Source organism: Pristis pectinata, chromosome 7 (genome assembly GCF_009764475.1).
Source record: "Pristis pectinata isolate sPriPec2 chromosome 7, sPriPec2.1.pri, whole genome shotgun sequence".
In the NCBI taxonomy this organism is placed as follows: Eukaryota; Metazoa; Chordata; class Chondrichthyes; order Rhinopristiformes; family Pristidae; genus Pristis; species Pristis pectinata.
Window position 1 is genome coordinate 29,029,933 of NC_067411.1, and position 15,156 is coordinate 29,045,088.

General features: G+C 40.0%; 1 protein-coding gene across 1 annotated transcript in view; it reads left to right on the forward strand.

Annotated features, from left to right (window-relative positions):
* The window catches only part of LOC127572530 (trans-2,3-enoyl-CoA reductase-like), a 76,836-nt gene that overhangs the window by 20,755 nt on the left and 40,925 nt on the right, over positions 1–15,156 (forward strand). The window contains exons 2-3 of the mRNA XM_052019897.1: positions 4,217–4,268; positions 8,868–8,912. Of these exons, the coding sequence (XP_051875857.1) occupies positions 4,217–4,268; positions 8,868–8,912 (97 nt within the window). The remainder of the gene's footprint in view (positions 1–4,216; positions 4,269–8,867; positions 8,913–15,156) is intronic.

The window sequence follows — 15,156 nt, forward strand, 5'->3', positions numbered from 1 at the left end:
TTTAAACAGATATTTTTGTCTTTCTCTGAGAAGATGTCAGCACTTTATTGGTATTTTCTGCTCCACATTCCAATTGCTGATAATTGCCTGAATACATCAAGAGGATGGCTTTATTTATTTGATTCATTTTCCAGAATGTTGGTAAGGTCAACATTTATCCCCCATTCTTATTGTCCTCAAGAAGATTGTGGTGAGCCACCTTCTTGGACTTTTGTAGTCTTCTGGTGAAAGTACTCTCATAATCCTGTTTGTAGGGAGTTCCGGGGATTAGATCCAGCGAAGATAACAGAACGGCATTATTTCCTCTAGTCAGGAAAGCACTCGGAGAGGAGCCTGGAGGGGTGGTGTTTCCCATGTTCTGACTGTTCTTGTTCTTCATGGTGGTAGAGGTTCAGTTAAGAGGTGCTGTCAGAGTAGTTTGGGTGGGTAACTGCAGTACATTTTGTAAATGATACACACTGCAGCCACTGTGTACCAGCTGTGGAGGCCAAAGATGAGATTCTGATGGTGTCGAGCTTCTTGAATGTTGTTGGAGCTGCACTTATCCAGGCAATTGGTAAGTATTCTATCCTAGAAGGCACATGTCAGGAGTAGATGGTGGAAAGACTTATGGGCATGAAGATGTGAGTCATTTGCAACAGGATATGTAGCCTTTGACCTGCTCTTGTAACCACAGTTTTTATGTGGCTGATCCATTCGAGGCTCTACTCAATGATGACTGCAAGGATGTTGATTATTGGAGACTTGGCAATGCCAAAGCCATTGGATGTCAAAGGGAGGTGTTGGACTCTCCCTTGTTAGAACTTTGTTTTGCCATTTATCAGCCCTCATCCAAATGTTGCCTGTGTCTTTCCACAGGTAGACAGGGGCTACCTCATTTGTTGAGCAAACATGACTGGGAATGAATATGTAAAAGGCACATTACCCTTACTCCCTGTAATTAAATATTTGACATATAAACGTTACCATGGTGCAATTAATATCATGGAGAAACACTGAGTTACTGAGTTACGGATAACATTGATAATGCAAAGTGACAAATAATTTCTCATGCTCATGTAATTACTTTTAGACTTTTGTAATGACTAAAATGATACATATGGCATCAGTGCAGATTGAGAAAGAAAAACTCATCTATTCATAGCTGATCATTAGTATCATTAGTCAGTGCATTATTAATTAATGATGCATGCAGAACAAGAAAAGCTCATAAACATGATTAATTTTGATAGCTTTGGCTGAATTGAGCTGGACAATCGATGATTAATATTCCATAGAGCTTTGCATATTCGGATACATTTATTCTCACAACTGAAGCAATATTTTAATTAACTTTACAAGCAGAAATAAAAAAAATCTGTTTCAAAAATAGCCCTAAAATGTTTGCTCCAAAGGGTGCGTAAGAGGCTTTTTTTTTGTAATTTAGCTGTTAAATTTTCCCTAACATTAGGTGTTTAAAGTTTAGTAATGAACGTTAAATTGTGTAGTGTGCTGCTCAGTCCCAAGATATAATTCCCACCGTTCTTTGCTGTTGAAATATCGAAGCTCAGGAAGAGCCCATTTTTGTTTTCATTTTATGAAAAATATTCTGTCAAACTTCTCCTAGAGCAGTTTGTGAAATGTTTATTGGATGGATGAGAAAGACTATGATGCTGCAGGAACTCAGCAGGCCAGGCAGTACCTGTGGAGAAAAGCAGGCAGTCGATGTTTCAGGTCAGGACCTTTCTTCAGGACGGTTCTGAAGAAGGGTCCTGACCCGAAACTTTGACCGCCTGCTTTTCTCCAGGGATGCTGCCTGCCCTGCTGAGTTCCTCCAGCATCATTGTATTTTTCATCTAGATTCCAGCATCTGCGGTCCTTTATTTCTCTCGTTTATTGGATGGACATTGATTAGTTATGAATAATTCAGGAAGACTCAAAAAAAAGTTAAGATTCCCCTCTCCAGCAGCTTCTAAACTGAAATGTGTCACTTACTTTCAATGTCAATGGAGAATTAACAATCAGTTCAAAAGAGCCATTAAAAACTGATTAATGAATTATGTTGTTCCAGCTTGTAATTCTGTCATCTTTTTTTGTATAAATAGGGAGAAGGAAATGTTTTGCTGGAGAGTGTTGACTTGCTCATGAAAGACCAAGCAATTCATAACTAAAGTCCCTGGTTCATTTCAGCTGTGAGCATCTCTCACTGAACTGCTTCTGAACAGTTGTTTTAAAGTTAAGATCACTGGGTCTTTTAGCTGGAAATAAGTTCAAAGAATTCAACAATTTGCATTTATCCAACACATTTAGGGTGGGAAAGTCATCCCAATTTTCACTGAGATGTAATTAGAGAATGAAAATTAGTGAGATACACAAGAGACAGCAGATGCTGGAATTTGGAGCAAAAGACAAACTGCTGAAGGAACTCAGCAGGTTGAGCAGCATCTGTGAAGGCAAAGTGATGGTTGATGTTGCAGGTCAAGACACTGTATCAAGACTGATAGTGAGCTGAAGGCAGTGTCGTTATGAGTAACGGACAAAAGTTTGTAAAAGGAATAGATTTTAAGGAGCATCTAAAGACAGGAGGAGTTGGGCTTAGAAAGAGGTTTCCTGAGTTTGGGACCAGGCAGCTGCTGATATCCTGGCCAAGGGTGGGATACTGCTAAAAGGGCTGGAATCAAAAGTTTATGTATGGCAGGGGGTGATTGGGTGAGGTAGGAGACAGAAGTTTCCAGAGATATGAAAGTGTCAGCTATGAAAAGATAACAATACAAACAGCAAGGAGTTTCAATGAGAGGTATTGAGAGACCAAACCCAGTGTAGATTGGCAGGAACAGGGCTAGTGGATGAACAGATATTGAAAGTAGAGTTTTAGGCTGAACTTTGTGGATGGTGAAACAAGTTAAGAAGCTGTTGGGCATCACATAAAAGATAAGATGGATATTTACTGGTCAGGATCCAAACATTGTGTAGACAGGAAGTAAGAGGTTGGATGGGGAGAATTGTTTCTCACACGATGTAGATTTTTAATTCCACAATGAGTGACCTTCATTTTAAACAGGATCACCAACTAGTTGTCAGTCTCATGGATAGGCTTGACCTCAGTCAGACGAGGAGGATGGGTGGAGGTGCAACCAGTCCTCGATATTGGGGGTTGATCTTACCAAGGTTCCAATGGTCAACCCCTGACTCTGATCACGGAGGCCCAGTGTCTGAGGTCGGTCTGACGGGGTTACATTGGGAGGGTGGTGATTGTGCTTCAGGCTGTGGGGGCAGATGTGGAGAGAGACACCCAGGGTGGTGCTCCTTTGGCCGTGAAGAGACTAACCTTCTCCCTGAGGTTTCCTCCATTTTCAGCAGCCAGCAGTTTTCCCAAACTCTGAATATCTCAGTTATCCACAGGAAAATCTACAAAGCAGATTCCCAATCTCAGCCACAAACTCACTATACCACCTGGGAGCCATCTGGGTAAATCCCAGTAGTCTGCAGGTTGGAGCTGCCATCCTGGTGTGCACAGACTTTGTCCCTGTACATTCCCTGAGCTAATCCCACTGACACAGACTCCCCAAGCTTTTGGTAGATACTAAACCAAGGGTTTTTTGAGGGAGTTTCTGGTTAACTGCACCATCAGTGTTTATTTCAAAACTAACTTTACAAATGTTTGATACATTTTCAAACAATCTCATTTGATATTGCATTCCTTTCTCACTTATCTAAAATTGATAGAAGAAGTCGTTTATTGTTATGTGCACAAGTACGGTGAGGTACAAGAAAGTTTGGAATGGAATGACATGCTATAATAATAAATACTGTCTGTTAAAAATACACAGTCTTCGTAATGTGCACCAGCCACAAAGGAGAAGAGTTGAATTGGAATTGCTTTTCAGCTGTTTGATATGCTGAAGAAGCAACTCCAATTCAATGTGTTCTAAACAGTGAGAGTTATCAGCTTCCTCACTGTAAACATGCAAGACTCAGTGCTGATTTCTCCCAGCGAGTAGCAACTGAGTGGTCAGAGGGCAGCTTTGCCTTCATGGTGACAGGGCCAAGGTGATGGACTCAGCTCCCCTGAAGGTGCTCTCAGTCCTCCAGTGCAGGACTTCATCACTTAGGCTGTCTGTCAGAAGCACAAAGTAACATCCCTTGAAGTAGCTCTGGTTTACTGACTGAACCAGCCAATGGAAAACTCCTGTAGAAATGCTGAAAATTAACTATCATCTTGCATCATATTTTTCAGATGCTTCCTTCATTTTCCATTGCTGATGTAAAGCACAAGTTTTACAAAACTTGTAAGTAGCATGTACAACTTTTATACTTGTTGCATATTAGGATATTCACAGAGATATTATGCATAATGTTATAGATTTCCCTGGATGGTTTGATTAAAAATCTAGCAACTGCTCTGTGATAAACTGTTAAGCTGATATTCAGTTTCATAATAAGCAAATGTGGCAATTATTGCTGTAAGCCATTGGAGAGACTGCAAAAAAAAGTGAGGGTGGATTTGAGGAACATGTTTCCACTTGCAGGAAGTGAGAAACCATCAGTACAAGGTAGTCCCCAAGGATATGGAAAAACATCTTTACCCAGAGACTGGTGAAGCTGTGAAACTCACTATTACAGGAAATTGTAGAGGTGCTAGTATTAAATAATGAGGTCAGGGAGGTATAGTCCAGAATGAATCGTCTTTTGTCTCTAGTCTACTAATGGTCTCTGTGATGATACAAGTTGCTCAAGAAATATCACCAGTCTTTGAAAGCCAGAGAAATTAGGTACCTCCCTATCACCTCATACACCAGAGTAACACACCTCTGAGCACATAATCTGAGCATGTTTCTGGTGATGATTACAAACAACATTCAACCCAATCCATTCAAAGTCATAAACCAACCACGCCTTTATTCACAAGTCCCTACTGGGTACTCCTTAAATAAGCTTCTGCTCCCTGAATGCATATATAATGTAGTCCCTAATTAATGTGCCCCACCTGAATGAATTTATCACTAATTGAGATAAAACACCACAATTAGATACTATAAACAAATACAATTAATGGGAGGCTAGATAAGCAATTAAGCAGAGGGTGGTGGTTTAGGCTACATGATGCCTAATTTAATTGAGGAAGGAGGAGGTAGAAGCTCCTATAGAACACAAATTCCCTGTCTTGGGAATGATGTGCTTTTTAAATCCTCACCAGAGGTAGCTGTGTATATACACACACTCAGAGAGGTGGGGTGCTGCCTGCTGCCTACTTCCTCTGGTTTCAGGATTGGTTGTGTTTCCAAAGCAACCTTCTCTATCAGGAGAGACCATTGGTAAACCTGAAATAAGTTGATTCACCCTGAGTTATGCCACAACTTCAGGAATAATTTGCTGAGAGGAATGGAAAATAGAAACTTGCCTTCCTTTTCTGCAGCATCCAGATGTTCTGACATTTTTGCAAGGTGCTGAGAAAGCTAGAGAGTAAGAAAATGAACTTGTATTAACATAATACCTTTCACATCCATGAGATGTTATAAAGTGGCTCATCTAATTAATAACATTTGAAATGTAGTTACTCTTATCAAGTAAACCAAATAAGATCATGCAAAAAGTAGAGCAAATCACCCCTAAAAATAATTGCAATCATGTTGCATTAATTTCTAGTTCCCTCAATGGCTTTGTAGGTAAATGTACCAGGTTTCCATAATGTTTATCCAGAAGGTCAGACTGGATTGGTTGTAATTCTAACTGTGTATTGAATTATTTGCTGGTCACAGAAGAAGAAAAAAGTGAACTTGCACTTCTCTAGCACTTTTCACAACCTTCTCAAAGCAGCTTGCTGGCAATGAACTGTTTTACATGTGGTCACTTGGGACAAATAAAAGATAGTTTGAATGAAACAGGCTGCCACGCATTAGTGTGATTAAAACCAAATCTATTTCAATGACGTTGGTCAATGGGAGAGTGCCAGGACTCATTGAGAGTGCCTTAGTTGAACATCTCACCTGAAAGACCTCACCTTCAATAGTACCACAACCCCAAGCTGAGATATCGGCCTTTGATTATGTGCTGATATTTTCAGAGTGAAATTTGAACCCACAACCTCGTGAGACAGGATTCCCAATGATGCCCAGATAGTAAGAACCATAGCTACAGTAAATTTCTATCACTTCACGAGGAAAAATAAAGCAAGGAAAAGAAGAATGTAATCAAAAGTTCCACTCCCTAAAAACTCAAGGTTGAGTAAAGACAATCAAACTCTGCTAATATTCTTATTGTGTTGTTGCTACTTTGATAAATTGTTGTAAACTATGAAGGTTGTAATTGCCCATGAGACCTTCATCCAAGGATAATTCAGAAGCAGAAGGCTTGTTGAAACTCCACAGTTCTTGTGGCAGACTGCTGCTGAAATTAGGCCGGGACCCAGAGGTGGGATCTCCTGCTCACGCTGTGTCCACTGCAGGCAAGAACAGCAGCATAAGCAAGTTGGGGTCACAGAAATCCCAGTGCCCAGAGTACACACAGAAATAATGTAAAACCAAAATATCATGGGTGCAGGAAGTCTGAGAGAAAATGTTGGTTACTCAGCAGGACAGGCAAGTTGAGGGGAAGCAAACTGAAATGGGTTCAGCTAGCTGACAGTGTTGCAATTGATTATTACTAACTCACTATTGATATCAGCTCTACATGGCTGAGTGCACACTGCTCTTCATTTGCTGACCAGCTGGCTGGGGGTGCCCATTAATCTCAGACCAATAATCAGGAATGTCGAAATACAGCTGAGCTCCAGCACTTCCTCCTTTGCTGTTGTCATCTGTGAAATTTGTAGGGAACTTTCCCAATTCTCTCCCTCTCTCCTGTCTCCTTTGTCTTCTTGTCTATCAGGGGCTTGAATAATTAAGACCCTGAAAATTATTTAATACAGAATATTCATGTAATGACATTTTCACCTCTATCTCTGATCAACTGCATTCTTACCCACATTCCTCCCTACTTTTATTGTTTTTCTCCATTTGCACCTATGTTGTGTGATTTGTACACAGTAATATGCATGCTTCATCTTGTTTTAAGATTATCCAGTTGTTCCAGAACTACAAGGACAGCAAATTTAGCTAAACTAATTCATTTCACTAGATTCTTTCCTCCATTTCACATTTAAGGACCATTTTCACCTAATGCAGGAGGTTTGTATTTCTCTAAGGTAGGCCATTGTTGAGGCTGCTGACTGAACTGCCATATTGTCAACACTTTCTTCTGTTTTCAGACAATGTGCTTCATTAGCTGCTTCCAGACTATCAAGACACCATTATTCCAAGAAAAGGAATTTCTGTTCTTGTACTTTTCCAACAAAATTGCACTCGGAGAAAGAACGGGTTTCAAACCGTTTGAGTTTGGTAGCTGGTGGTTAATTATAAATTCTGCCATCCTTTATAAGTTTATGTAAAAAACACGGGCATAACTTGGATTAATGTTCTAGACATTGGGTTCCATGGAATTAAAGGGTATTGAAGAAATTTTTGACACAGTGATCAACACAGTCATTTTTTCACCAGTGAAATTGTCAGACAAAACACAACAGCTTAAAGGTCCAAATCATCAAGTTTACCCCAAGATAGTCTTCTATTCCAGTTCCTTTGTGCTGGCCATGGAGATTTCAGATGGAAAATTAATTCACACAGCAAAACAATTGCTAAAATAGCACTGACTGCACCAGTTTGTTCTGGTGTTGTTTGTGAATGGGTCCTGTGTTCACAGCTCATGCAAGGATTTGAATGCTTAGAAGGCACTTGTGGCAGAAATTAGTTCAGTGCACCAGTTGAGACTGACCTGTCCTCATACACACCATGCCAGTGCCTCTTAAAGGAGAGGTGACTACTGAAGCAATCTGGTTGTCATTCCGCAGTTTGGGGAGATGTGAGAACAACAATCCCATCATCGGCAGATATTTTACAGGCTCTGACCTTGAACCTGGCAGAAGAGGTCTACTTGTGTTAGGAGGTCCTGCAGGCCATAGGCTAATGTGAAACAAAAACAGGAGATGTAGCCCAGGAGATTAATGCTTGGAGAAATGAATCGGGTTGATCCCATTGTTTCTCCCCCGCACCCCCCCCCCCAAACTTAATTTGCTGTGATTAGTTAAAGTTAGTGGAAACACCAACAACTCCCATCAAACAACAAACACACTACCACACTCACACACTTGGAACAAAAATCATTCCACTTCCTCTGAGCTATTGCCTGGCAAAACAAGCACACTCTACAACACAGTACTTATCACTCTACCCTCTTTCTCATAGAAGATGGTTGAATGCAACTGGGGACAGAAGCAGCAGATTGGAGTGGGAATCAACCACACCCACAAGCTTCATTGTTTGGAGAAGGTGCAGATGATCCTGGGCTTGGTTGCTTCATAAGCAGTATTTAGTTAGCTTTCTCCATTTTAATTTCCTCTCATTCTGGGCAGTATACTTTTAAAGGGACGTATCGGCCTTTGGAGGAAGTCAGTGCAGATCTGCAAGAATGATAGAAATGATGCAAGAATGAGGGTTAAAACACCAGGACAGAAGACCCCCTTCCTCACTTACAGAACAATAGCCCGCTGACAATGGACATTGAGTGAGGGTTATCTGGGCCCACTGTAGTGTCTAACTTTAGGAGAGGTGGGAAGGAAATGGAGGGGCAATTGTCCAGTTTTGTGCCAGTTACTTTTCTTGCCTGTGTGAGTTATAGAATTGTCAACATATACTTTACAAAAATAAACCAGTCTAAAGATTTCCAGTAAGTAATTTTTAAAATGAATTGAAATGTAATTAATATTTTTATCAGGACATTGACGCAGGTTTGAAGTTACTACTACTAACTCCACATGGATATATTAAATGTAACTTTACTTACCTATGTTCCAGGTCCACAGTGGTATCCTTCACGGGTTGGCTTACAGCTTGAATCCAGTAAGTTTTGGAAAGCAGATTGATATTTCTATAAAGTAATTTGCTACAATTTCAAGTAGAAACTTGATAACAATCATTTCTGGCATAGAAATAATGTTAACGAGAAACCAAATGGCTAAAATGGTCACTAAGTTTGAAGAGTAACTGTGATTTGCAGATCCACATGCCTCACACTGTAAAATAACTCTTCTGATTCACTAGGTGGAATTTGTTTACTAATTGGTAAAAAAAAATCAGATTTGAATCATCTGGTGAGGAAATTCATACAGTAACTATATTTGTTTAGTAAAACTGAGTTACCTATTGATAAATGTTGTCTTGATACAAGTGGGCAGGTGTAGAGCAGGAGGTAAGGGGAGGGGGGGAGTAAGTGTAATGAATTCTATCTTCCCTTCTGTGTTTGTACATATAGAGAGAGAGACAGCATAAAAACAGGCCTTTCAGCCCACTGAGTCCACATCAACTATCAACCACCCACTTACACTAATCCCACATTAATCCTTCTTTTATTCTCCCCACATTCTCATCAACTCCCTCCAGGTTCTATCACTTGCCTACACACGAGGGATAATTTAGAGCGCCCAATTAACCTACCAACCTGCATGTCTTTGGGATGTGGTCAGGATTGAACCTGGGTTGTTGGAACCGTGAGGCAGTGGCTCTACCATCTGTGCCACTTTGTTGCCTGTTTGTGGTATCTAATGGCCTCTGACCTTTAAGAATCCTGGACACAGTTGCTGTAGAGGATCTGCTGTGTCCAGCAACACTGGGGTTTCATCCAGAAGGCTGAGTAGCCAAGTGGATTGAAGAATTCCTCCAATCAGCAAACCAGGAAGTTTATAAAAATAAAACATGATTTATTAAAGTTTTTGAAGATCTTACTGGAAGGAAAAGAAAGATTGGGATGTACACACGATATTAAAGTAAAAGATGAAGTATCATAAACTTGAAAAACAATTTATTGGTGCACAACTTCAACCCTGCTGTAACACTTTATTCTGCATTCTGTTATTGTTTTCCCTTGTACTATCTCAATGCACTGTTGTAATGAAATGATCTGTATGGATGGCATGCAAAGTTTTTCACTGTACCTTGGTACATGTGACAATAATAAACGAGTTTACCAATTTAGCCTGCTCCTGACAGCCTGTGACCTGGGTGACTTGCCCACATCATCAGTGCATGGGCATGTTTTACCCCAGCAGGAATACATCAGCAGTGATGTACCTGCCTGTCAGTGCCACAGGATCAGAAATGCACCACAGTGATCTACAAGCATAACTTCATCACTGCCCATAACATGTACCACAGAGTAGTTGCAGCCATTTTGGGCCTCATATAAACTGGAATTTAGACCTCATTATTTTTAAACCATAGGCCTCTCGATTCCTTCCATGTCAGTAGTATTAAACCTGTTATATAGTCATATCAGCGGGTTGTAATCTACCCCATGAAATTCAGTTCCATTGACCCCAGAGGAATGAATTTCAAAGGCATTATAATGTGCTGTTGCTTCTATATTGGATATTTAATGCAACTTTTGAAGCATGAATTACTAGGCAACAGAATTGCAAATGATATGCTGAGGTAACTGAAATCCATCCATAAAATAAGTTGCAGGACCAGAGTAGTTGTTCAGCAAAACTCATGCATAAATATTACATTCTGTTGTACTTCATACAACAAAGCTTAGCATTTTTATTGTTTTCTTTACAGTGAGAATAATCTCTAAAAAGTTATAATTCCTGAAAAATCAATGACTGTGTGTTGATTTTTATTAGCTACGGTAACATTTTGTTTGCATTAAGTGGATTGTTCTGTAGTAAAAAGATCCAATGCTCAATTTCAGATCCCATCATGCAACTGGGGAATATAAATTCCATGAAGTAAATGGCCAGTTTACAAACTACTAGGTTACCCATAAGAGTTGGTTATTCTAAGCATGTGGATACCAAAGGTGGCTGTCAGTCTGACAGTTATAATACCCAATCTAGATTCCTTTTTTCCAAATAATATGCAACCTCTATTTTTCTTGACATAATGTCATACCTACCATTAATTATCTGCTGCTTGTTTGCCCATTCTGTAAATACAGTAATATCTTTCTGCAAATTGCGGAATTTCTCAATTCTAAATATTCATCTAACTGCACAGATTGCATTTTTGATCGCTGTTCTTAAAGTAACAGAGTACTGGTCCTTGTCAAACTCCACTTCCTATCTCCTGACATTTCAAAGAGCTACCACCTACCCCACATGCTGCATTCTTTCTTTCATCCAACAACCCATCTACTTTCCTGCTTGTTACCTGATTCTATATGTTCTGATCATCTTGCATATGGAAACATCAGAGGTCTTTTGGAACTCTGGATAAAATGGATTAACCTGTCTTTGTTTAGTACTCTTCCTGCCACCCAAGGCTTCTCTATAGTTCCCTCAATGTGTCATACTTTCTTTTGAAAATCCTAAGTTTAATGTTTGTTGGCTGTCAGATCTTGAGCATTCTACCTTTTCAGCTGAATTATTCAATGTGTGTCACATTTCTTCTACCATCTTCTCCCAAGCTTAGAATGTGAGAACGTGTGCTATCTAGGGCTGACAATTTTCTTCTCCTTCATTTGCTTAGTTATTTAGTATTCTTCCTATTTTACTTTAATTCATGTCTGTTTGAACTACCTTCATACCAAATTTTAAAGCATTATCTCTGCCAGTGATTTTAACCCAAATGTTGTTTAATGGTCCAGTTCCCATGCCAACATCCCTTTTTGTTTATAACTCATGAGTCTGAAGACTTTTGTAGTCTTTATTCTTATGCCTCTTGTTTATTTAATTTTGTAGTGCCTTTTATTTATCTTGACTTTTCTGGTAGCCCCTGAGAACTCACACGAGTCTTGGTCTCACCGATGCTCATTTATTTCATACATGTCTCTTTCCTCACTTTCATTTCTGCCTTTACCCATCCCTGCAACTTACTTTCTATGCTCTGTTAAACACCGTTTTGTCCTATTACTATTCTGCTTCATTGCTTGCTGATATTGTTGACACTTTGCCAATTTCTATTCTTCATAAATTCTCCATAACGTCATCTCTTCTCCAGTCTATTACTCTGGTCTCTACCATACGTAAATCCTCCTCAAGTGTTATCCTGAAACACATATTATTCAGTATTGTTCAGATTTCCCTGACGGAGTATTTTGTAGCTGCTCTAATTTATTCTTCAGTTTTAGATCCGACGGAAAATCTTCCATATTAAGCTAATTATTTACTGTGTTAAGGGAACTCTTGTACACAATAAAAGGATTTCTCTTTACCTACTTTTTCCAACCAGCTGACTTTGCAGAAATTCCCTTTAATCATTAAGTACTGTACTATTATTCCATTCTTCACTCTTTTCTCTTTAATATATACATATTTTCTTCCACCACCTCCTCACTGTTTGATTAAATCAATATTATTTAGTGTGGTTATTTGCAATCCATTATGATCTCCAACTTTCCCTCCTCTATTATGAACACTATAACCTATAAATGCTTTACTATCATAGCATGGGGTTAAATGAACATTGTGGTCACCCTGACACTGTAAAGACTTCACAAAAAATGTGATCCTCAATTGTTAAGTTCACAGACCAACAGCATTATTGGGTTTCCCTGCTGTGCAAGTTTCAGTGTGATGCTGCTCTAAGACCTAATGCAAGTTATCACATGTAGCATCACAAGCGGAAAGTCTGCACCCACGTCTCCTTCTAAGAACATACCACAGTCCCAGGGATTCTCTTCCAGCTGTAGGGAAATATTTCTGCTGAATGAATAAATGCTGCAATAATGGTGGAGCAAGGCAAGGAAGAGAGGTAGTGGCAGGAGAGTTCTCCCAGAGATTAGCAGGATGTGGACAAGCTGGTAAAAAAAACAGTGCCCACAGAATGCATGTTCTGTTCAATGGGGGCCAGAGATCATATAGGGTTACAGCAGGGTCTCCTGTCAGGAGTCTGCTGAAGGGAAAATAGATGCAGTTTTCTCTCCTTGAGCATGAAGTTAGGTGATCTCGCTGATGCAGAAGCGAGCTAAAAAATACGGGATGTGGCAGAGGTTAGCAGCAGCAGCCTGGATGGCCTTGAGCCCCGGAAACCATGAACTTTACCTCTGTAGTTAATGTAATCAAGGCACATGCACAAGGTGACATTTGAGGTCCAGGGAGATCAGGGAACAGTGGATCTGAGTATTGACTCTTGCAGTTGCACATATTCGAGGGAAGCAAGGCTAGCACAACCTTGTTACATGAATAAACAAAATCTCTAGTTTTTCACAGATTGGAAATCACACTGGAGACAAATTTCAGAATCAGGATTATTATCACTGTCTTATATGACATGACATTTGTTGTTTTGCGGCAGCAGTTCAGTGCAAAGACAAAAAAAACTATACATAATAAATACATTGTTCCTTTTTTTGCACTATGAGGGTAGTGTTCATGGACCATTCAGAAGTTTGATGACGGGGAAAAAGCTGCTCCTGAATCACTGAGTGTGGGTCTTTAGGCTCCTATACCTCCTCCCTGATGGTAGTAACAAGTGGAGGGCATTTCCTTAATGATGAGGGTACTTAATGATGGATGCTGCCTTCTTGAGGCTCTGCCTCTTGAAGATGTCCTTGATGGTGGGAAGGGTTGTGCCCATGATGGAGCCAGCTGAGTCTGCAACCCTCTGCAGCCTCTTGTGATTCTGTACATTGGAGCCTCCACACCAGGCTGTGATGCAACCTGTCAGAACACTCTCCACTGTACACCTACAGAAATTTGCAAGGGTCTTTGGTTACCTACCAAATCTCCTCAAACTCCTAATGAAGTAGAGCTGCTGACATGACTGCTTCATGATTTGGGCCCAGGAGCTTGAAGCTGCTCACCCTTTCCACCACTGACCCCTCAATGAGGACTAGTGCGTGTTCTCACGACTTCCCCATCCTGAAGTCCACAATCAATTCCTTGGTTTGGTGACATTGAGTGCGAGGTTGTCATTGCAACACCACTCAACCAGCTGATCTATCTCACTCCTGTACGTCTCCTCATTGCCATTTGAGATTTTACCAACAAGAACGATATCATCTGCGAGTTTATAAATTTCTGTTTTGCAGTACTATTGATTGCTTTACCATTTATACTGGGTAAAAATGTGCTGAGCAAACAAAAAAAACAAGAGTCAGGAGTAGAATTTTCTGATGGTTGCTAAGACAACCAGGTTTGGGAACAATATTTTCCTACTTCAGGTATACTGATTTTTGTCAGCATTTTGTTTTAGAGTTATGTAAAGGAATTTCCAGCCACATTTTTATACTGGTATCTCCCTTCTTTCTTTCCAGTCCTGATGACAGGCCTTGACCCAAAACATCGACTGTTCATTTCCCTCCATAGATACTGCCTGACCTGCTAATTTCCTCCAGGTTTTTGTGTGTTGTTCCAGCCTATGTGGTTGCTTTCCATTAGCTGAATTTACTCTAACAGTCATTCCTCCTGTAAAAGATAGCTGGGAATGCAAGGGTTAATGACTGGCAATGTAAGGGTTAATGGTATGCTTCTCATTGTCAGCTTCTTCCCATGGTAAGGAATTACCTCAGCCATGGGGTGACTATGGTTATGGCTGGATTTGAGGCCAGGTGTGTGTAAGAAAGAAATAATTATTTTAGACATATCTTGTTTTGCTAAAGCTTGCTGTAAGCAATTGCTGTAGTAAATGCATCTTCCCACCAAGCTTCCTCATGAAGTGGGTATAAAGGAACACAGTAACCAGTGCATTTTTGAGTGGGTCTAATACAGAGCTCGGTTTACACTGTTTACTCTTTCTCTGTATCCCTCACTCCAGCTAGCATTAAACTAATAAAGCATTAATCGTAAGTTCTTTGGTTCTACTGTTGTCTGATTTATTACAGAGCACGGGTCGACTTTTACACTCACATTTTATTTTTAACTGTCTTTAGTAGGAGTCTAAGGGGTTGACCTTTATGGAGGTGTATAAAATTAGGGGTATAAATAGGGTAGATACTCAGTCTTTCTTCTTAGGGGAGTCAAAAACTAGAAGGCATAGGTTTAAGGTGAGAGGGGAAACATTTAAAGGAGATCTGAGGGGCAAGTTTTTCAGACAAAGGGTGGTTAGTATATGGAATGAGCTGCCAGAAGAGGTGGTAGAGGCAGGAATAATTACAATTTTAAAAGACAGTTGGAAAGGTTCATGGATAGGAAATATTTCAAGGGAT